General features: G+C 44.6%; 2 protein-coding genes across 6 annotated transcripts; one reads left to right on the forward strand and one right to left on the reverse strand.

The window, feature by feature from the left end:
* Positions 1-1290: 1290 nt before the first annotated feature.
* xkr4 (XK related 4) lies at positions 1291-12227 on the forward strand. Of its 2 annotated transcripts, XM_029132153.3 has the most exons (5): positions 1291-1910; positions 2055-2899; positions 6328-6527; positions 6666-7020; positions 7196-12227. In XM_029132153.3, the coding sequence occupies exons 2-5, from the start codon at positions 2205-2207 to the stop codon at positions 7794-7796; spliced, it is 1851 nt and encodes a 616-aa protein (XP_028987986.1). In that variant the 5' UTR covers positions 1291-1910; positions 2055-2204; the 3' UTR covers positions 7797-12227. The 2 variants fall into 2 exon arrangements, with proteins under 2 accessions (XP_028987986.1, XP_028987984.1); XM_029132151.3 differs by having other exon boundaries at positions 1291-2899.
* A 493-nt stretch (positions 12228-12720) lies between these two features.
* tmem68 (transmembrane protein 68) lies at positions 12721-20580 on the reverse strand. 4 transcript variants are annotated; one of them, XM_029131469.3, is made up of 9 exons: positions 20441-20580; positions 20188-20266; positions 19740-19910; positions 19419-19518; positions 18728-18895; positions 18261-18454; positions 17440-17500; positions 16685-16824; positions 12721-16292 (listed from the first exon to the last, which is right to left on the reverse strand). In XM_029131469.3, the coding sequence occupies exons 4-9, from the start codon at positions 19450-19452 to the stop codon at positions 16188-16190; spliced, it is 702 nt and encodes a 233-aa protein (XP_028987302.1). In that variant the 5' UTR covers positions 19453-19518; positions 19740-19910; positions 20188-20266; positions 20441-20580; the 3' UTR covers positions 12721-16187. The 4 variants fall into 4 exon arrangements, with proteins under 4 accessions (XP_028987302.1, XP_028987300.1, XP_028987299.1 ...); XM_029131467.3 differs by having other exon boundaries at positions 20083-20266; XM_029131466.3 differs by lacking the exon at positions 20188-20266 and having other exon boundaries at positions 16685-16782; positions 20441-20579.
* Positions 20581-20582: the final 2 nt, after the last annotated feature.

The raw sequence follows: 20582 nt of genomic DNA on the forward strand, positions 1-20582 counted from the left end.
ATGGTTTGTTGTATCAAATATGCAGATTTAAGTGGCGCCTGGTCCAGCTGGGAGCCTACACGAGGCCTGTTTGCACAATATGTCAAATTAAAACATATATGGGTTATTTCAAATTGATTAATGATGAATGGCCTATGAAACATCTGCCGTCACTTCAGTTCAGTACATGTAAAACCAATTCAACACAGCTATCATCTTAAAACACTTTGAAATGTAAAAACACAGGTGAGCAGCACCAGGAGAGAGGAGAGGAAACATCAGAACCGGGTGGTAGGAGGCTCACAGTTTCCTCCACCGGCCTGTGTGAGGAGAGAGAGAGGTTCATCCAGCCATGCCTCTGTTTCAGAGCCAGTCGCTGACTCATTATGCCTGATTTATGGTGCAGCTTCTGCTAGAATCACAAGCTGCTATTTAAAACTTTGTGGGTCAGATGCTGCCTGTGATGCTGCATCTGCTGCGAGCTGCAGGGAACGGCACAAACCACTGTGGATGAGCTTGTTGGTGTTTGTTCTGTTTCTCCACGAGTGTGACACAGACTAAGAACCAATGTAAGACGTACACAAGCTTCTCTTCATCCCTCTGGATCATTATTCACAGAGATGGAGCATATTTGTGAATAGCCACAGAGGGCTCAGGGTGTTGATGCATCATTTGTTCTGCCGTGGGACTCTGGAGTGTTGGTTAATGTCATGTGATATGATTAGGATCAATACCATTCATCAGATACATGCACACACAGACACTGTGCAAGTCAGTACTGTCATTTTCAGGTATTTCTTGGCCCCTTGTGTGTAAGGTTGGTATGTTCTGCCTCTCATCATCTAATAGCTGGGGTGGACCCATATGTGGGCGGGTGTATAGTGGTTAGCACTGTCAGCAACAAGAAGGTCAGTGAGTAGTTGATTGTCTGTACACATGGAGGTGATGGTGATAGACTGGCGACCTGTTCAAGTCCAGGGTCCAGGCTGCAGCCTGACCAGGACAAGATGAGAGAGCAGTTTTGATTTGATGCTATTACTTTTGTACTGAATTGTACACTGCTATAAAAAGAAAGGCTTTTACCAACCGTCAGATGTTCCACAACCTGAAATTGTCTTAAAGATCATTTATTATTCCTTGACGACACAGTTCAGGCTCAGACGCAGCAAAGCCCCAAATCAGAAATCTCCTTTTTAGACAAAATCATTTTCGTTAACTTCGCATTCAACATTTTTCAGGACTTTATTGTATCAACATTACAAAACATTTTATTATTGACTGGACTGGCCCATTTAGATCTTGTGGAAGTAGGAAACCAGGAGACTCGTTGTCTGACTGAAGGAGAAAATTCTTTGGTTGGATGAGACCAAAGCTAAATTCTGTGGCTTTGATTAGGTGTATTTCGTTAGACGATGACCAGAATTTGCCTTCTAGCCTGTATTTTGTCTGTTATTTCACACTCTACACAGTCAACAGGAAGCGTTTTGAAAACCACTATACTTGAAGTTGCTGCTAAATCCGCTGAGTAACATTAGGAACGGGAGCTGTCCGTGGTGCTGAAAAGCAGTTCGGTTACTGCAGCTTTGCAGATTGCTCCACATTTGGTTATTTATATGGTAATTCGGGGTGCATGCACGCACATAGACTAAAAACTGAAGCGTTTGCTCTCAGCAGCAGATGTTAGACCTCTGGTCTGTGCGTTAGAACGGTGTGAATCAGCGGAGAGACTGAGAGACGAGCAGAGGGAGCGAGTCAGCCAGAGAGAGAGAAGGATGATGTCATAGGTTCTATTCTGTGCCATGGAAGAAGCCGAGGGCTGCAGCCTTCTTTTTCTTCGGCTCCTCAGCCCGTGTCCGTCCACAGCAGCAGCCTCAGCATCAGGACCTCTCGAAAGCAACGAGTGACAGGTCGCAGGAGCAGGATTCGTTGAGGTAGGCTGGAGGAAACAAAGCGGAACAGCCTCCTGACGGCTGGTTCGGAGGGTCCAGTAACGACGCAACATGGGCCCGGGCATTGCAGCAAGCACGGTGCAACGTTCACTCTTCTCATGTGTCTTTATTCTGTATTATGACCAGGCGCCAGTGTAGAGGAGCTAGTCCTGCCCAGAAAGGAGGAGGAGTAGGAGAGACACGCCGTAGGGTGTCGACGAGGAGAGGCAGGGTAGGGGAGAAGCGGAGGGGAGGGACGGAGAGGAAATAACAGAGTAAGATTACAAGCCCGTGATAATGGCGGCTAAGTCGGACGGGGTCTTGAAGATGAAGAAGAGTGACGTGGCCTTCACCCCGCTGCAGAACTCGGAGCACTCCGGCTCGGTGCAGGGGCTCCACCCGGGCGGCCAGTCGGACTCCGCCGGCACGGGCGAAGGGGACTTCGCTAACGGGGAGTCGCGGTGCTGCGGCGCAGGAGGCTCCAACTCGACGTGCCTCCGCCTGGGCAGGGAGCAGCAGAAGTACACGCTGTGGGACTGTCTGTGGATCGTGGCCGCAGTGGCTGTGTATCTGGCCGACGTGGGCACCGACGTGTGGCTGTCGGTCGACTACTACCTCCGCCGCGAATACTGGTGGTTCGGCCTGACGCTCTTCTTCGTGGTGCTGGGCTCCTTCTCGGTGCAGCTGTTCAGCTTCAGATGGTTCGTCCACGACTTTGGCACCGAGGAAGGCGCAGAATCGGCCGCCGATTGCTCCCACATGGATGGCAACAAGCTGCTGAGCGGGTCGGCCTCGCACGGCGACGTTACGGCTCCGAACCACCCGACCACGCCGCAGAGGCAGGCGTCGACCGCCAGCAAGAACACCACGACCAACAGCACGGCGAGCACCGCGCTGGGCGCCAGGAGCAGGAAGCGCTCGCCCTACTACTCCTTCTGCGTGTGGTTCGGCCAGTCCGTGATCCACATCCTCCAGCTGGGTCAGATATGGAGGTAGGCCTGTGTGTGTGTGTGTGTGTGTGTGTGTGTGTGTGTGTGTGTGTGTGTGTGTGTGTGTGTGTGTGTGGTCATCAGTGATGGGATCTGAGCTACAGTACCAGCCCCTCCGCCTGCTGTCAGCTGCCATCTTTAGCCTGCTCTCCTCTACTTTGAATTACAAGGTGTTGGCCCTGACTTGTCAGTCACACTCGTGCGATGCTGCCTTTGCTCTCCACAGCTGCAGGCTCTACTGACCCAGGCTGCTCGACGCCACGCTGCCATAATCAGTCACACAACAAATAGTTTCTTTGCATGCTAAAACACAGGCTGAATGATGCTGTTGGTGTTAGTGCTCATACCCGTTTCCTTCCTTTTAACAAATCACTCTATCTGTGCACATACTGCGTGGCTGGTCTCCATTAAACTGATTGCTCCACAAATATGAGAAGACTGGCTGTCATTTAAATTCTACCACAGGAGAGCAGAACACCTTGAACAGCATCCAGTCGTCAAATTTCCCTCAGTCTTATCTAACTGGCTAGAGAGCTCAAAATGACCAATATACTAAATGAAATGAATATGTGACTGCAACCCTACATTTAAAATGGACTGAAATGTTTCCTAAGCTTCATTGGAGGCCAGATGTTCTCAGCAGTTGTTTGTCCTTTGGTGCAGATGTTTAACCTAAAACATAAATGACAGAGAACAAAAATAGGGTTTTCTTTGAACCTTGGCTTTTGGAGTTTTTGTTTGTGGAATTGTCACCAAATATCATACACGTGAAAGAGCCCATAAATCTCTTCATTCTTCACCAGAATTTTGAGCTGTGCGTTTGTCCCAGTTTGTTTGACCTCTGTATCTCATGTGCTATTGGCACCAGGAGGGCCTGGAAGGATCCAATGGATTCAATGGGTCACTTCCTTTTGAGTTATAGCATATAATCATCATCAGGTTGTTGTCTGATGTTCTTTGGCTTGTTCAGGATGTACAACCATGGGCCATTAAATATGGAGACACTCAGATCAGTCAGTTGGTTGCTATTCGCCAGAGTCAGCTTTGATCCATAGTGTTTATGATCCCCCATGGATAAAGGCAGAGCTGGAAAAGCTGATGTGATCTACTTGTTTTGGCTCCTATGTTAACAGATACTCTACATAAAGATGGGATCTGAGACGCTGCTAATGTTTGTGGTCCCTCGTTACTGAAGCACATTAACCACTAAACCTGAGTAAACATTTAAACTAAATTTAGACCATTACAGTAGAGGGAATGTGGAGCCAAGAAGATGGCTCTCTGTTAGCATCGCTACATAAGCATTAGCACTTAGCTTCAGGCCGCCAATGCTAACTGTTAGCATCACCATGCAAACGCTGTTGAGAAAAAAACTATTCTGCTCTCTGATCTCTCTGAAGATCAGGTAAACAATCACAAGTTATGTTTATATCTAACTATAATTTATGATAATATAATTTAGGATAATAAAAACATAATATGTATTCCAGAGTCACAGGAATCTAATAAAACCTAGATTTTAGGATCCAGGGTTCCTTTTAAGAACTTTCAAAATAAACCCACCACACGTTGAATCCCTTTTGAGCAGCAAACCTTACAGTATATGAAAATAGACTCAGCAGAACCACATTCATGATGGCAGCTGCTTCGACTGGTTCCAGTCAGCATTTTAAGCAGGTTGTTTGGATGTCCAGCCTAGTAACCAATGCCAACGCAGAAAAGATGCTTCTAATTTTAGCACTATTCTTCAAGTGGAAGACGAGTTTGGCCTTTTTTTTCTGTATATCTAGCTTAAGGGAGAAATGCTGATCAAAGACCCCTCTAACATTACTCATGCTGGAGGCTGATGGAGGGGAAGGATGCGGTTGGACAGCTGAGGTTCTGGGTCTACATACTGTAAAACAAGCACTGGTCCCAGCTGGATTCTGGTCAGTTGGACAGTGGGACAACTCATAGGTGAATGTCTGCCTCCTCCATTATTCATCGTGTCCTTACACCGGAGCAGAGGGACAGCGAAACAATAAGCAGCAGAGCAGGTAGAGTGTCATGGTGTCAGCAGGTCGACCTTCACATCCTGCAGCATGAGTGTGAAAGATTGAACTGTAACATTATAGACCAAGAACACCGACAACTAAACTTGACTTGACTTTTCCATTGGGCTAATGTCTATGTTGTTCCTGATATCAAAGGACGATGGCCCTATAATAACCTGCACCACGTCATTCTGCAGATGTATGGATCATTTGCATTGCATTTGCATTTTTACAGGACATTGTTGCACTTGGTGCCACTTGTCAAATCGTCCACTAGGTTTCAGTGAACCATAAAGAGGAAGGAGCCTAAAGGAAGCCAATCGTCGGCACGACAACAGATCAGAGCAGCATTGTCACTTTCTCATCCTAGGAAAAGACGACTTGTTACATGTGGCGTCCTCTCTGAAGCCTCGAACTAAGATCAGGACAATTCCCGCACTGCTGGCATTCTGTTCAATTGAATTCGGCTTCTAAACACGCTTCAAGGATGCAGCACCAACATCTGTGTAGATCCTCAGTCCTCTGTTGTCTTCAACTGCTACGACAGAGCATTCATGTCTCAGTCCAACTGACCACGTCTGAATGGTGGAGGACACATGAGATGAATGGGTTGTAATATAACCTGAATGAATCAGAAGGAATACACTGCTGGCGCTATTCCACTTTAATGGCTGTGAAACTGAGGTCTTACATTACTCTACTGTAATGTACATTAACAGTCTCAGTGGTCGGGTAGTAAACCTTGTCTCTACACAGATTTGAGGCATAATCGCGTCAGCAGCAGTGGTAGACCATCAGATTTACAAAGTGTGTGTGTGTTTGCGTGTGTGGATTTGTATGTATGTCGTTAGTCTTGGTGAGTTCTCGCTGACACACAGCTTCTGCTGTAGACTCATCACAGGCTCCACTGGGTTATCAAATGATCTTGTTCACTTCACACTTTAGTACATACAGCATTTCATCCTTTGTTCAGTGTCTCACTACTATGTGATGTATGTGTATTTGTACATAGAAGTAGAGCCTTATGACGGCCTGGTTTCACTATAAAGCTGAATGACCTGACTTCTTGTCCTGACTCATTTCAGTCCATATGAATGGAGCCTCTGTGTGAATGTAGGCTGAGTGGCAGCTGCTGTAAGTCTGGATCAGTATCTGTAAACACACACACACACATTTATTCTTCCTATTCTTTATTGACAACAGAGGCACTGTACACCTGTGCATTATGAAGCTATGTTTGACTACACGGCCACAGGCAGCAGTGTTCTTGGCCTGGGCCTGCATCATCACCAGGGCAGCGTCATCCACTGCTGCTGTGATGTGGCATCATCTCTGTACCTGTGTCTGTGTAATGTACCACAGTGCATGAATCACTGAGTTGGGCTCTGTCTCCCGCAGATACTGTCACACCATCTACCTTGGTGTCCGGAGTCGGCAGAGTGCTGAGACCGAGCGGTGGCGCTACTACTGGAGGATGGTGTATGAGTTTGCAGACGTGAGCATGCTGCACCTGTTGGCCACCTTTCTGGAGAGTGCACCACAGCTGGTGCTACAGCTCTGCATCATCATACAGACACATAAGCTTCAGGCTGTGCAAGGTAAGTTCCACACCCCTAACCCAGTCTGATTAAACCAGAGCCTGTCTGTGATTGTTGCCTAAGTAGCTGCAGCTGTGGAGAGCATTGAGAAGACATGAAGTCACAGGTCTAACTAATAATCTGCACTGTGTGCTTCAGGCATGACGGCAGCCGCTTCCCTCGTGTCGCTGGCCTGGGCGCTGGCGTCGTACCAGAAGGCCCTGCGCGAGTCCCGCGATGACAAGAAGCCCATCAGCTACCTCGCTGTTATCATCCAGTTCTGCTGGCACTTCTTCACCATAGCAGCAAGGGTCATCACCTTTGCCCTGTTCGCCTCCGTGTTCCAACTCTACTTTGGCATCTTCATTGTGCTGCACTGGTGCATCATGACCTTCTGGATTGTCCACTGTGAGACTGACTTCTGCATCAGCAAGTGGGAGGAGATTGTGTTCGACATGGTAGTGGGTATAATCTACATCTTCTCCTGGTTTAATGTCAAGGAGGGAAGGACAAGGTGAGTGTGCTCCTAAAGAAATACCGTTTATAGCTTTAATTTCCAGACATTGACAGATATAAGGAAACTGCAGAGCAAAGTAGAAAGAAGTAAAATGAGCACTTTGTTGAACATGAGTGATGGACGTCCTGTGAATGATCAGTTCACAGTAACATCCCGTGTGACATCCCTGCAGGTGTCGGCTCTTCATCTACTACCTGGTGATCCTGGTGGAGAACGCCGCTCTCAGCACGCTGTGGTACCTGTACCGGCTTCCTCACACCACGGACGCCTTCGCGGTCCCAGCGCTCTGCGTCATCTTCAGCAGCTTCCTCACCGGCGTGGTGTTCATGCTCATGTACTACGCCTTTTTCCACCCCAACGGGCCGCGGTTTGGACGCTCGCCAAGTGGACAGGGCCTGGACCTGGACCCCACTGCTCAGTTCTCCACCCTCCCATCCGAGGGCGCCACTAACTCGCTGCGCTCCAACCGCGGCGCCACCACAACCCTCGAGCGCGATGCGGCCAAGTATTCGGAACGGGACGGCTGCATGCCTGTGTTCCAGGTCCGACCCACGGTGCCGTCCACGCCGTCGTCCCGCGCCCCACGCCTCGAGGAGACTGTCATCAAAATCGACCTGTGTAGGAACCGCTACCCAGCGTGGGAGCGCCACGTCCTCGACCGCAGCATACGCAAAGCAATCCTGGCCATAGACTGCTCTGTGTCTCCTCCACGGCTGCAGTACAAGGACGACGCGCTGGTGCAGGAGAGGCTGGAATATGAGACCACGTTATAGTCCCAGCTCCTCTCACATCATCAGATACCGCCTGAACAGCAACAGGGACTGTGGCAATAAGAATTTCCTACTACCACCATCCTCACCTTCCATAGTGCATTCCTCCTCATGCCCACCCAGGATCCATCCCTGTTAGTCATGACCGGAGCAGCGTCAGGACTTTAGTTGATGTCACTGCGTGTGTTGGGGTTTGTGCTGTTATCTTTACCTCCGCTCCTCAGAGAAGTCCCGTGTGGTGTGATCATCTGAGTTATAACTTACCTTCAGCTCGGCAGTAGAGTATGTGGTCCCACAGCTGCCCAGCTGGGTGGGCACGTCTATCCACATCTTCATGGTATGAGCCCGTCACTGCTCCTGCTCTTAGTGCCAAAAAGGCTCCGCGTGTGTGGCACCTTAACGATGGCTTCGTGTCCGGAACCTTCCCTCTGGCCTTTGTGTCGCTCCTCCTATGACGTACTGTAACTCTGGTCTGCAGTGGAAGAAGGTCAGACAGGAAGTGGCCGACACGAGGACAGCCCTGCTCGGTTCGGATACATCAACCAGATGGGCAGTAACACAGGGTAGAAGGCTCCTGGTCTTTCTCCCAGAAGGACATTCAAAACCTAATGCCAAGAAAACACATCTTCCTGGCAGCTCAATCCAGCTATTTGAAGGCCAGCTACACAAACCTGGCTGCAAGCAAAGCGGGAGCAAAGAAACGGAGACGACGACACAGGAAACACAGACAAGCGGCCGTCTCAGCCAAACCAAGCCACCCACCAGGATGTACAGTACTCTGATACAACATGCAGCATTTTTTTACTTTAGAGAGGGGGTAGAGGCGCCTGACGTCATTGTAACTCTGTGTTTTGTGGTAAGTGTGTATTTGTTGGAAGTAGTGTGTGTATGTGTGTTTAAAAAGAAGACGCAGCTCAGGAGGGCGTGTGGTTGGAAGGTTCTGCTTCCAACTCTGAATACTGAGAGCACACAAACTGTGGAGCCTGCAGGCTGGGAGCTTGGGAATGTTTAGACCTGCGGAAAAGACTGAACTTAGAACCACTCGTATTCACACTGGACAATTTTGATGGATATTGCCCCTTCACCAGGTGGAGTCCCTTATACCAGGTTATTGTCCACAGTATGGTATCAATCATGCTAGCGACTCATCAGGCTTAGCTGTGTTGATAGTGGTGCTGAAATGAGGTCCAGACGGTGGCTTTTCAGACATATGTTCATGGTTCACGGCCCACTCTGTGTCAGACTGTCTGTTTAGCAATGCCTGCACATCTGGAAACCCTCAAACACTCAATAATGTCTAGACTCCCAGCACAAGCAGCTGGACTTCACCACATAGAGCAGCCAGTCATATGTAGAATAATCACCTACAGCAGGTTCAGTTCTGATTTCAGATGGTGCGATATCAAGAGTACGGCATCAAAGGTTTATCTGCCTGTGTGAACGGTTTTCAAGTTCAGTTCCATCCCAAGTGCAATGAAGGACGGCCAGTGGAGAGAAAAGCACAAGTCAGCTGGATAATCATGGCGCGAGACTGTAAACATCTGGGGCCCAACAAGCCTCAGACATTCAACGCAGGTTTGACCTCGTTACGTCTATGTCAGGAGACAGTGGGTTCCACGATTTTCATCTTTAAATATAAAGCACTAAACGAAACCGAATGATGGATGGATGTGGAGGACGGGGCGCCGCCCAGTGTCCTGACACATTTCAGCTCTTATATGCTTTTTTCATTAGAGATGCTGTTTTAATGTGACGGTGGCTGGTGGAACAGGTCGGTGTTGAATGAGTCGGTCACGTGATGTGTTCCGTAGCAGGGTTCATCTGTTTGTAGGCCACACTTACCTGAGAAGCTCTCGGCCTCAGAGGCAGACGGTTTGCTGCAGCTTTGGTTACAGCTGCCTGAGAATTCAACTCTTAACTGAGTTCACCTCATGTATCGAGGTGAAGTGAATTAGCTGCAGGTGAAGTACATCCCACAAGGAGCGCAGTAGAGCCTGTCCATGAGAACACGAAGAGAACAGATATGACGTGAGCAGTGGCTCAAAGCCCAGCGCTGTGGTTCCCAGTGAGTTCAGCCAGTGGAAGTGAGTGTGTATGGAAGCTGTGACATAGCTCAATAGTTGTAGGTTTCCTTTCTTGGCCTGTTGCCACTACACAGCCGCGTGTCTTTGTGTTGTATGGAGGCTGCTACAGCTGTTCTTACCACAGCGCTTTGTTTTTCTTCATTTCGTTGCCTTTAGATATTGTTTGGTCTGTTGGATTTTAAAAAGCACAGTAGCACAAAGGAGCTGAGTGAGACTTGGAGCAGCTGCTACAGGAGCTTCACACTGTCACTGTCCAGATGGAAATGGCCCAGTTCAGTAGACGACTACACATAGAGATGGAAGATCACTAAAAACTTTTTTTAGTTTGTCAGGGGAGCCATCAAAACAGGTCTACACAACCAACAACAATTAGTTACTATCACAGGAGGCAGGAGGCCACAGACTCACTGGTCTCATGCTGAGTCGAGGAGAAGCAACTGCAGACCTTTGCTGTCATACTGTGTGTCTTACTCACAGTTCACCAGCAGAGGTCCTCAGTGGGTTCATCTCTGAGAGGTGCTGATTCGGCCATTCATTATTTTACACAATCGGCACCAGTGAGCGGACAGACTCCTCCTGCTCCTCCTCTGTAGCCTGCTCTGTGTGAAGCAGCCTTATGCCATTTAAAACACAGTGTTCTCCTTTGTTCATTTCAAGAAGCTCTACGCTGTAACGAGTATCTGACGCTTACATAACTACCTCGGTTTGTTTCATGAACAAAACGCCCTCCACCCATCATCAGCAATACCTGTTATACAAGCGACACTTTAGACCCGACGTCCTGCCTCTGGACTCCTTGAGGAGCCCAGCTGGCCTTAGGATGTCTGCCAGCACACTACAGTGACATGATGATAGGGAAATGACTGGACAGGCTTTCAAATGTGCCAAATGTTAGACCACTTGAACAACTAGCCTAATATTTGTTCTGATTCTCCTGGTGACCATGGAACATTAAAGTCAAAGCATTGCCTTTAGCTTAACCCCTTATGCTAAACATCAGCAGGAGGAGGCTGCTTAGTTTCCTCAGTCTAAGCAATCGGTACAATGGTCAAACAACGCTGAGGTGCTGTCACAAACATGGGAACCTTCATTCATGTTCCATAGGTGCTCGAGTTCTCCAGTCTCATGGTGGTGGGTATTCTGCTCATCGTACAGGACATGCATCGATAGACCCTCCTCACTCTGACCATAACTCTTAGAAGCTGCTTTCTAGGTTTAGTTTGCCTTAAAGAAAATAGATTTCTATTTTTGTCTTTATTTCAACCTCATCATCCAAAACATTGTTTGAGGCTGTACTGAAAGCACAGGTTTTCTGATTAGCCCAGTGTGTGTGTGCGTGTGTGTGCGTGTGTGTGCGTGTGTGTGTGTGTGTGTGTGTGTGTGTGTATGTGTGTGTGTGTGTGTGTGTGTGTGTGTGTGTGTGTGTGTGTGTGTGTGTGAGAGAGAGAGAGAGAGAGAGAAAGAGAGAGATCAGATGTGTGTGTTTTTTTACTCTATTCAAAGCATAATATGTCAGCAGTAGTTACTGTGCTTCTACTAGGCCTGAGCCGTCCCTCTCTCCCTGAGCAGCTCTCGGGCGATCGGCTGAGCGATTCTAACTGCGGAGCAGTTCAGAGGAGCGTAACACTGGAGTCAACTTCCTCTGCAGACACGGCCAATGCACAGCATCGTAAACAACGTGATGTGTGTGTGTGTAGCTCTGATATGTCAACAAGTCATGTTTGTCTGGTCACCAGCTTTAAAGGATCCTAAGGTCTGGACCTGGAAACACAAAGCACTTTGAGTCTAACGTTTGCAGTTCAAGCAGCAGCAGTTCCAGGAGAGCCGAGGTACAAGCACAGTAACACAGGTGAACAAAGAACGACTCCAGTCACACGTGTATAATCACTGTACAGATGTGTGTTTAGAGCCGACTAAACACAGAACCACAGGTAGTGAACTGATTGAGTTATACAGTAAAGTTTATCTGTAAATAAATGTATGCAAAGTGTACATGTTAAAAACATTCCTCTCCTTTGAGTTGTGACTGTGAAGGGTGTCTCTTTAGAGGTTTGATGCCACCATGATGGTGTAACTATGGCGATATACTACAGAGAAAAAACGTTCAATGTGGTGTTTGTGGTGTACAAAAAAAATGATACAAAAATATCAGTCTTTTCAGTAAGTTGCATTGTGTGATGAAAGTCTGAAGTGCTAAATATGAGTCTAATGGGGAAAACGAATTATGTCATGAACCTGGTTAAGATGGCATTTTTGTACATATATATGGGGATTTTTGTAAATTTTTATTTGACTCTAATGCAACACACACTACCAAATTTCATTTAATAAATTACACTGTGGTCATTTTTCTGGCCTCACGCTTCTTCCTTTGCTCTTTAACGCGTCCTGCGAGGTAGTTGGGGCAGAAAACCCAAAAGCTGCAGCATCGAGTCAAGACTGCGATGATTTGCTACGGAAAGTAGTCCACATCAGATGTAAACCCTTTATTTATTTACTGTAAAGATGCTCACAGGAACAAACAAACAAAAGATTGTGCTGGTACTGTATGTTTGTCTTCTGCTTTATTATCATTGTTGCTATTGGCAATATTATCTTTTCAGCCCAGTACACCTCGCTCTAACAACTGAAAACAGGCTCACTACAGTACTTCATTTTCACTTTTGTCTAATTAAAAGTTCAAATCAAACACTTTGTCCACAAATCAACAGGTTTTGTACATAATGTTGTCGAGAGTATCGACTGAAGGAGGAACAATGAAGGACCTCCCCTAGTAGATGAACTCAATGATGAATTCAGTGACAACAACAGACATCTTATTAAAGTAAAAAAAATGACACAGCTTAATAAAATAGATTTATTAGCAGGTTTGAGAGGATCTCAATATTTAGAAGTTCTACATTTAGACATAGACAAACTTTCAAAAATAGATATTAGATCATCTCAAAACAACAAGAACAACTTGAACATGAAACAAGGCAATACGTTCACAGAAGTATAGCTTCCAGTTAAACAACACTCAAATATGCACTTGGTCTCACAAAGGCTTATAAAAACAACAATGGCAGTGAAAAGTTTAATATTTACTCATCCATGCAACACACATGCAAAACTAGCACAATTTAAACAATACTAATTATTTGATTAGGTCACAACACTGCTGAGAAAGCACTGAAGGTTCAGAAATGAAACAAAAACCATTAACATCCTCACAATATCAGCAGTATTTGTACCGATATGATAAATATAACAATTTAGTTATGAGAGGAAATACAGTACTGCTCCAGAATGATCTGTCAGGGTATAAACGAAGCACATATATGAACATCGGCCTCATGGTTAAGACTAACGTGCTGCTCGTGGAGGTCTTTTCAAACACAACCAGTTTATTTACAGCTCAGATACCTGATGAACTCTTCTCTGCTACTTCAACAAACATAAAACTTAGGTGAAGCACAAAACTAGACTGAAGGTGCCGAAGTACACAAAAGCTTCTTTATTATGCGACTTGGGTAAATGATTCAATCCTGCATATTTGTGTAGCCTCTAGTGTTACTGATTCATCAGTCTGTTCATTTTTACTAGGATCAACTGAATAATAAAAGAATGGAAGAGATTGGAGCAGTTACAGGTCACAGGTCGCCTGTAAAGAGGAATAAAGAGTGTTCTCGCTGTGTAGATGTTGTCCATACACAAAAGGAGCTTGTGTAACAGTATGTGTTGATCGTGTGCCAGTGGTTTAGATGTTAGTCTACTCTCACATCACCTGGTTGATGTACAACATACAGTAAGGACGGACTGTGGATTGAGAGCTTTCCTTCCAACACTCCAACCAGCTACTCACAGACAACCTCAACCTGAAAGTAAAAGTGCTCTAGGAGGTCACCACAGAATAACAACTAGCGGACCAAAGGGCTGTGTGTTCATGAGTCAGGAGAGCATTCATTGATGTGCATGGCCAAATAGCAAAATCAACACTGCTGTCTGTCTACAGTTTTGCTCAAGTTTAGATAAGAAGTGTAATGAAAACATGGTTGCACATCTATATCAGTATCTATCTCTACAATATTATGCATTCCATATGTATGGGAATAATCTTTTTAGATCATGTATGGATACCTTCCTAGGGCAATGACGAATATACACCAGTGTATATAAATGAGGGATTCATAGTCCTTGCTCACATTTGGCTTCTATCCTTTAGACAACCTCCCTCGACCCTGTCTCCCCCATCCATCTGTAAGCATGAGGACCGGTTAGGAGTGACTTTCTGCAGACCTGAGGGACATGCCTTGGGGCCCTTACAGACCACACAGTCTGGTTCTAGCCACCCTGCCACTTTTGCTTGCTATGCCTATAACTAAGGGCATGCCTCAGGTTCCCGATGGCCCGTCCATGACCTTGTTGACCCTGTTCTGGCTTTTCCTTTTAGTCTTCCTTGGATGCAGCAGTCCATCGAGCTCTGCACATTTACTTCCATGAACCCTGACAGGGTTGTACAAGGAAGCACCATTAAACTGAAGCTCATGAACAATGCAGCAAGACAAAAGACAGTCTAAATTGAGTCAATTTGGGCATGCATATCAATCATGGGAGGCCCTTCAATTATACTGCGAAACTTAGACAATAGCATCAGCTAGAGTTTGAGCTAACTTAAAGCTAGCTCACTTTAGCCCAGTAGAACATAAGCCCCTGGACATGTTTCCGATCAAACTTTGAAAAAAGGAAATTTACAAACAACCAGCCTGAAACAAGACTCACTGAGACTGACACTGCTCCAATAAAAACAACTATGTATAAACTGTATGAAAACTACAGGAGAATAAACATCTTGTTGATAACACTGCAACACCAATGGACCCTTTCTGCGCCCCTGCCCTCTGTTGGTCTTTTCCAGCAACATGTTACACAGATGACTATATCATCCACTGTACCTGAAATAAACCAGTTAAATGTTTTGCAATTAGGCTTCAATATATTTGTGCTTAATTTTCATGTTGGAAAGTTTTTTGTGGAATAAACCAGGAACTGTATAAATGTAATGCAAAGTTATATCACCATTGCAGTATTGCCTCATGTTATTGCACATGTCATTGCAGACTATCCCTATATGGTGCAGCCCTACAATAAACCAAAACAAAGAAATGCTGAACAAGAAACACTGTAGGTGTAAAAATAGTGTGAAAGTGTATTAAACGCAAGTACATGCAAGGAAAATGGCATATTTGATTTAAGCTGTTCTGTAGGAAGAAATTACTTAATAAGTAGTAGTACTTATTAAGTAAGTATTTACTGCTGCAAAAAGGGGACAAACCAGTGACCAAGTCATGGGTCCACATACTATTTAACACATCAATAAACATACAGTAAGACTGGATTGTCTCCACAATAAATGAATGAGATGATTTAATTGTTTATTAAGATTTACTCGATTTCAGGACTAGGCATGAAGCCCTTCAGTGTTATAGGTTAGATTTAGTGTGCAGTGCTCAAAGACAGAGGAAGTTCCACAGGATTCCCAAACCTTCAGGCCTCACTTTGTCTTTTGAGCTGAAAGTGCTAAAACCTTACCCTATTAATCCTAAGTCATATTTTAGATTGTGTGTGTGTGTGTGTGTAAGTCTTCCTCGAGGAACGACAGAGGAACGACACGGTGTACTGTATAGTCTGACTGACTACAAAAAGGCACCTACTACTTGAGTTATAACAAATCAACATCCACCACTTTTAGACCTAAAAGTAAAATGTACTGACTTATTATTTGTTCATTCACTGCATTTATTTTCAAATCAATCAATTATTCAGTAACAATTAATTCAGACGTAGTGCAAAACGCACATCTTTGTATAATCTGGGGCACAAAGTAACTTATGACTTGTGTTCAGTTCCACAAACAGAACATATGAAACAGTTATGGGTCATTCACTGGCAACAGTAAAGCTTTAAAAATCACTGAACCAGAGCTTTGCTCAGTGGATGGTTCTCACAAAATAACTCAGTCATTATTTATGTACAGCATCTGACCCCGGTTTGTATGTCTTCTTGCTTTAATTGCAATATTACATAAAGTGCAACTACAGCAAGTAACTACAAGTAGAGGTACAAAGAACAACTTGTGCAGTATTATACAACATAAAGATGGTTATTTGTCTAGTGTCACCCTGAAGTGTGATCTTACTTTGTTCCACTGTTTCTCTCAGTAAAGTCAAATGAAAATGTGCAAAGTGCTGTTAAAAAGCAATATTTCAAGGAATTACCTGCATAGTCACTCATACATGCACACACACAAGTAGTTGTTTTAGTGCTCATTTCAACGACCTTTTTGTTTGGAGTGGAATCTCTCCAACAAGGCTCTTAGTATGCTTCCTGGAATCTGCTGGTGCTGATCTATTAGGGACTGAACTGCCTGCTGCACCTGAAGGACAAGAAGAGATGAATATGAATGAATAACTCATATTCCGTGAATCGTAAAAGGGTCAAAGGTTCAGAGTTGGTTTAAAGTGTTGAGTTAATGTTTTGATGTCATCAGCTGTCAATAAAAGAGCTGCCCCTACATGTACCAGCATCATTAGGCAGAAAGCCCAAAACACGAGGAGGGAAGAGAGCAGGCCAACCTATGATTTAGTTCATTGCTTAAAACACAACAAAAAACACTTTATATCTGTGAAGATCACACTGCAGAGTTTATGTAAACCACTGCTACTAAAACCAGAAAGGCCAAAATGGAGTTTGTCAGAAAACAGGAATTGTTGTAGGAAGAATCTTAGTTTATCCTGATTGTTTAATTTATAACTTAGGCTGCTTTACCTTCTCTGCCAGCTCTGCTGCGCCTATGTTGGGGTCGTAGGGGATGGGGTCACCAAGGTAGGTCCGAAACTTCACTGGAAAGCCACCGTACACAGGAGCTATGGGGAGACGGAATCTCTCATACACCCAGCGGAAGAATCCTTCATAGAAACAGACAGAACGTGAAAACGGAGTAGGCGGGACGTCGCTCCCTGCCACTGTCCGTGCAACACATTACCTTTAAAAGCACTTGTTCCTGTCCTGTGTCTAAATGCCTAAATTATCAATTTCCCTGAGCCAAAATCTCTACTCTTAGTGTATAACTATTATATTTAAATCAACATCAACAACAATTTGATGGCAGTCTTTGTCTATGGGTGACTTTTTGATCAACTCTGCCTCGCAGCCCAAGGAGCTGAGATTAACTCCAACTGGACCCACATGTTCACTGAACATGATGGTGGGAGCCCATTAGCACAAAAATCTGCACTGTTGTTTGGTCACTTTATCTCGGACACTATTTTTGAGTTGTAAATATGCACACATAATGTTTATTATTATTACTACTACTATTTTTTATGCTCCTTTTTTTGCAATCCTGCACAATTTATTTGCTGTCTTCTGTTACTGTAATAGAATTTCCCCACTGTGGGATCAAAAAATCTATCTATCTATCTATCTATCTATCTATCTATCTATCTATCTATCTATCTATCTATCTATCTATCTATCTATCTATCTATCTATCTATCTATCTATCTATGATGTACACTTACTGAGCGTTCCCAGAGATCTGAAGCCTTCACGCACATTCTGAGTAAACATTGGAATTATTGGCTAGAAGAGAAAAGAAGGCAGGAAGAGGTCAGAGAAAATGATTTACATTGCAAAGTTCTAACAGCGTGGGACTAAGATGTCTGCATTATAACAACTGTTAGGTGGGAGGACAGTAAAACACAGTAGATCCAAGTGTTGATTATGTATATTATATTAAAAGAGTGGCCAGGTGATCAGCCAGCACTGGATAACAAATCCAGGCCTTTACTTTCACAGTGTGGTTTGTTAGGTTTCAGAAGTGTATGACGGCTTGAACACTGTGCTTTGTCTTAGCATGTTCTCCTCCAAGGAACAGGCAGGTTTAAAGCAGAAAACGTCCATTTTGTAAAAGAATTGTAAAAGGAACAAATGTGTTTACCAAGGTCCATGCTGTTTTACAGACATAATAGGTTAACATGAACAGAAAAACAACTCCACTTACAGATGAAGGTGTTCATGGATTTCAGAGCAGGGACCAATCTGACAAAACATCTGGCTAGGGAAATAAGGTTTTTTATACCCCCACATTCATTTTGTAAGCCAGGTTTCTATTTAGGTGGCAGAAAATGCAGATTCTAACAAGGTTACATGCATATGAACATAGAGTCACCCAAAGGGTATTTGACACTGGCAGACAAGTATGTGTTGATAACTTGCTTGCTTTAACTAATAGTATTGATGTAACCTAAAAGCTGTATGTTGGAATGACTCAAGTTACTACGGTTTAGGTTAAATTGTAAAAACAACAACAACAACAACAATAATAATAATAATAACGTACCACTTGAGAGTCAATGGCAACCTGGGCAAAACCTTTGCGGTTGCCCCAAAGAAGAGGGTAAGTCTCATCACTGAACAAAGCCTCACGCACTCCTCCGGGAGAAATTCCCAAAACGTGGCCATTCCTTAGAGCCCGAACACATTCCTCCTGAGGACCATGGATTACACTGAACACCTCCAAAAGTAACTTAAAACCTGGAGCATTAAGATGGAGGAGCAAAAGAAAAACACACTGTAAACATATAAGTTAAACCAGCAGTTATTGCTTGTCTTTGTCAAAATAGTCACACTGGTTCTGATCATAGTCACACTGATCAGAGCATTAAGCATCATAAGAAACAAATACGGGGCTAAAGCACGCAGATAAATGTTGTCCTACGTGTTGTAATCACGAAGTCAGATCCTTAGTTTCTACAGTCAAAAAGCACTAGTGGTGTTTTCATTTCATGAGGGAGGTCATGTGAGTACCTGGGATTTTGAAGAGGAAGTGATCAGCTACAGAGTGACATGTTCGTCCCTTCTGAATGATAACACTGGCCAGAAAGTAGTAGTAGTCTATAGGAATGGCTCCATGATAGTAGACTATAAGTGCTGGTCCTTTGTCAGGTATCTTCTCCATCCCATGAATCTCATAGCCTTGTACACAGAGACAGAGCTTGTTCATACACTTTCTAAAAATTTCCAGCAAGCAAAAAGGGTGAAAGAACGGAACGGAAAAGAAGCTTTACTTAATCAGAGGGGGTTCGTTGATATTTCTATACATGTAGAAAAGATAAATGAACTTCGTCACCTGAGCTTAAACTATGAGCACTTCTCAAGACTTGTCAAACCTTATAACCAAAGCCCAAGATCCAACTCAAAGTAGAAAGTACAAGCGACCCTGCTCCGCCCATTGTATTAAGGAAACACTGGAAGAACTTTTGTGGGCAGTGACGTGGTTCATTTTAGATAACATAGATTTTACTATACTGCACATTTATAATGTTGCAAAGACAAGATATGACAAATAGCTAACACTAGAGCGAAATACAGCTGAGCCTGTGATTATAGCAATGACTGTCTCATTTACAGTTTGAGCATCATGTGCCCTCAGAAAATCAATCTGTTCACATCTGGCAGGTACAGCAGAAACCCAGTGAGTCTAAGGCTAGTGTCTTACCATGCCATATGGCTCCGTGTCCATCCCATAACATCGCCAGAGTCTTCCGGGCTCCATCCCACAGGTTGTTGCAGTAAGCTTCTCTCAACTGATTCTTCCTCTGTTAAACAAAGACGTTCTCAGGTATGTCATGATCTTTTGTAATCTATCTGCTTAGACACGTTCACAGAGACCGAAAGAAGAGATAATAGTATGAATTTCACACAAAAGTCATCTCAACACACATCGACGCAAAGTATGTTTTAAATATAACTATATAGATATTGTTAATATAGAATAAACTACACTGTTCAGCGTATGAGATGCACAGTGTGTGTGTACCTTGTAGACATGAAGGAAGAGTATAGACAAGTAAAGGAGGATGACAATGAGGAAGGGCACAATGAAGACAATGGCCAATGGGGTGAAGACCCACAGCAGATACTCCAAAACACTGAAGTAGTCCTCCTGATCGAGGCCCGCCCACTCCTCAAATGAATGGAACAAGCACACCTGAGGACAAGAAAACAAAGCTCAACAATTTTGACACGAAGCTTTTAACAGACAAAATAACACCACATTCAGAGCTGCTGAGGCTGCAGTAAGATGTCTGCATCACACCTTTAATGACTGAACAACTTCTGAAAAATGTACATGCACCATCAGTGTGACAAGATCTACTAACCTCAGTACACCACATACATTTTTGCGTGTTGCTCTTTGGTCAAGCAAGGCACGTTAAGAAATTCCAGAGCGCATTCCCACAGCATGGTCATGTTGTTAAACCAACCTGTCTGCATTCCAGTCCTGTCACCTAGCTGAGACGGTTGCTACTCTTCAGATATGTGCGTTTCTACTATTAGTTTGGTCTAAAACAACAAATATGGGTGACAATACAAATCACAGTCATTTTGTGAATTTCTTAATATGTCTACAGACACAGAACAACACAAGCAGCCCACTTGACAGACACCAGACGAAGCAGTTCCTCGGTTTCCTACTTTAACAGCCACCAAGTACATACGTCAACACTTAATTCTTACCAGGAGGGAGACAGTGTCCTCTGCTCCACGCAGACAGGACTGGTTCCCAGCGTCCGTCATCCTGCTGTGCCGTCAGTCACCGATCGATCCGCTGATGGCAGGCTGGTAGCTCTGTCTTCATGGGGGGCATCTGCTGCTACAT

This window comes from Betta splendens, chromosome 17 (genome assembly GCF_900634795.4).
Source record: "Betta splendens chromosome 17, fBetSpl5.4, whole genome shotgun sequence".
Lineage (NCBI taxonomy): Eukaryota > Metazoa > Chordata > Actinopteri > Anabantiformes > Osphronemidae > Betta > Betta splendens.

Bases quoted from the DNA above. Each gene is read 5' to 3' on its own strand.
- xkr4 (XM_029132151.3), top strand. From the start codon at position 2,205: ATGGCGGCTAAGTCGGACGGGGTCTTGAAGATGAAGAAGAGTGACGTG. The intron at 2,900-6,327 runs GTAGGCCTGTGT...TGTCTCCCGCAG, and splicing joins CAGCTGGGTCAGATATGGAG to ATACTGTCACACCATCTACC. The intron at 6,528-6,665 runs GTAAGTTCCACA...TGTGTGCTTCAG, and splicing joins TAAGCTTCAGGCTGTGCAAG to GCATGACGGCAGCCGCTTCC.
- tmem68 (XM_029131465.3), bottom strand. From the start codon at position 20,500: ATGACGGACGCTGGGAACCAGTCCTGTCTGCGTGGAGCAGAGGACACT. The intron at 19,519-19,739 runs GTACACACACAC...TTTGTTTAACAG, and splicing joins TCTTCCTTCATGTCTACAAG to AGGAAGAATCAGTTGAGAGA. The intron at 18,896-19,418 runs GTAAGACACTAG...TCTGTGTACAAG, and splicing joins ACACGGAGCCATATGGCATG to GCTATGAGATTCATGGGATG.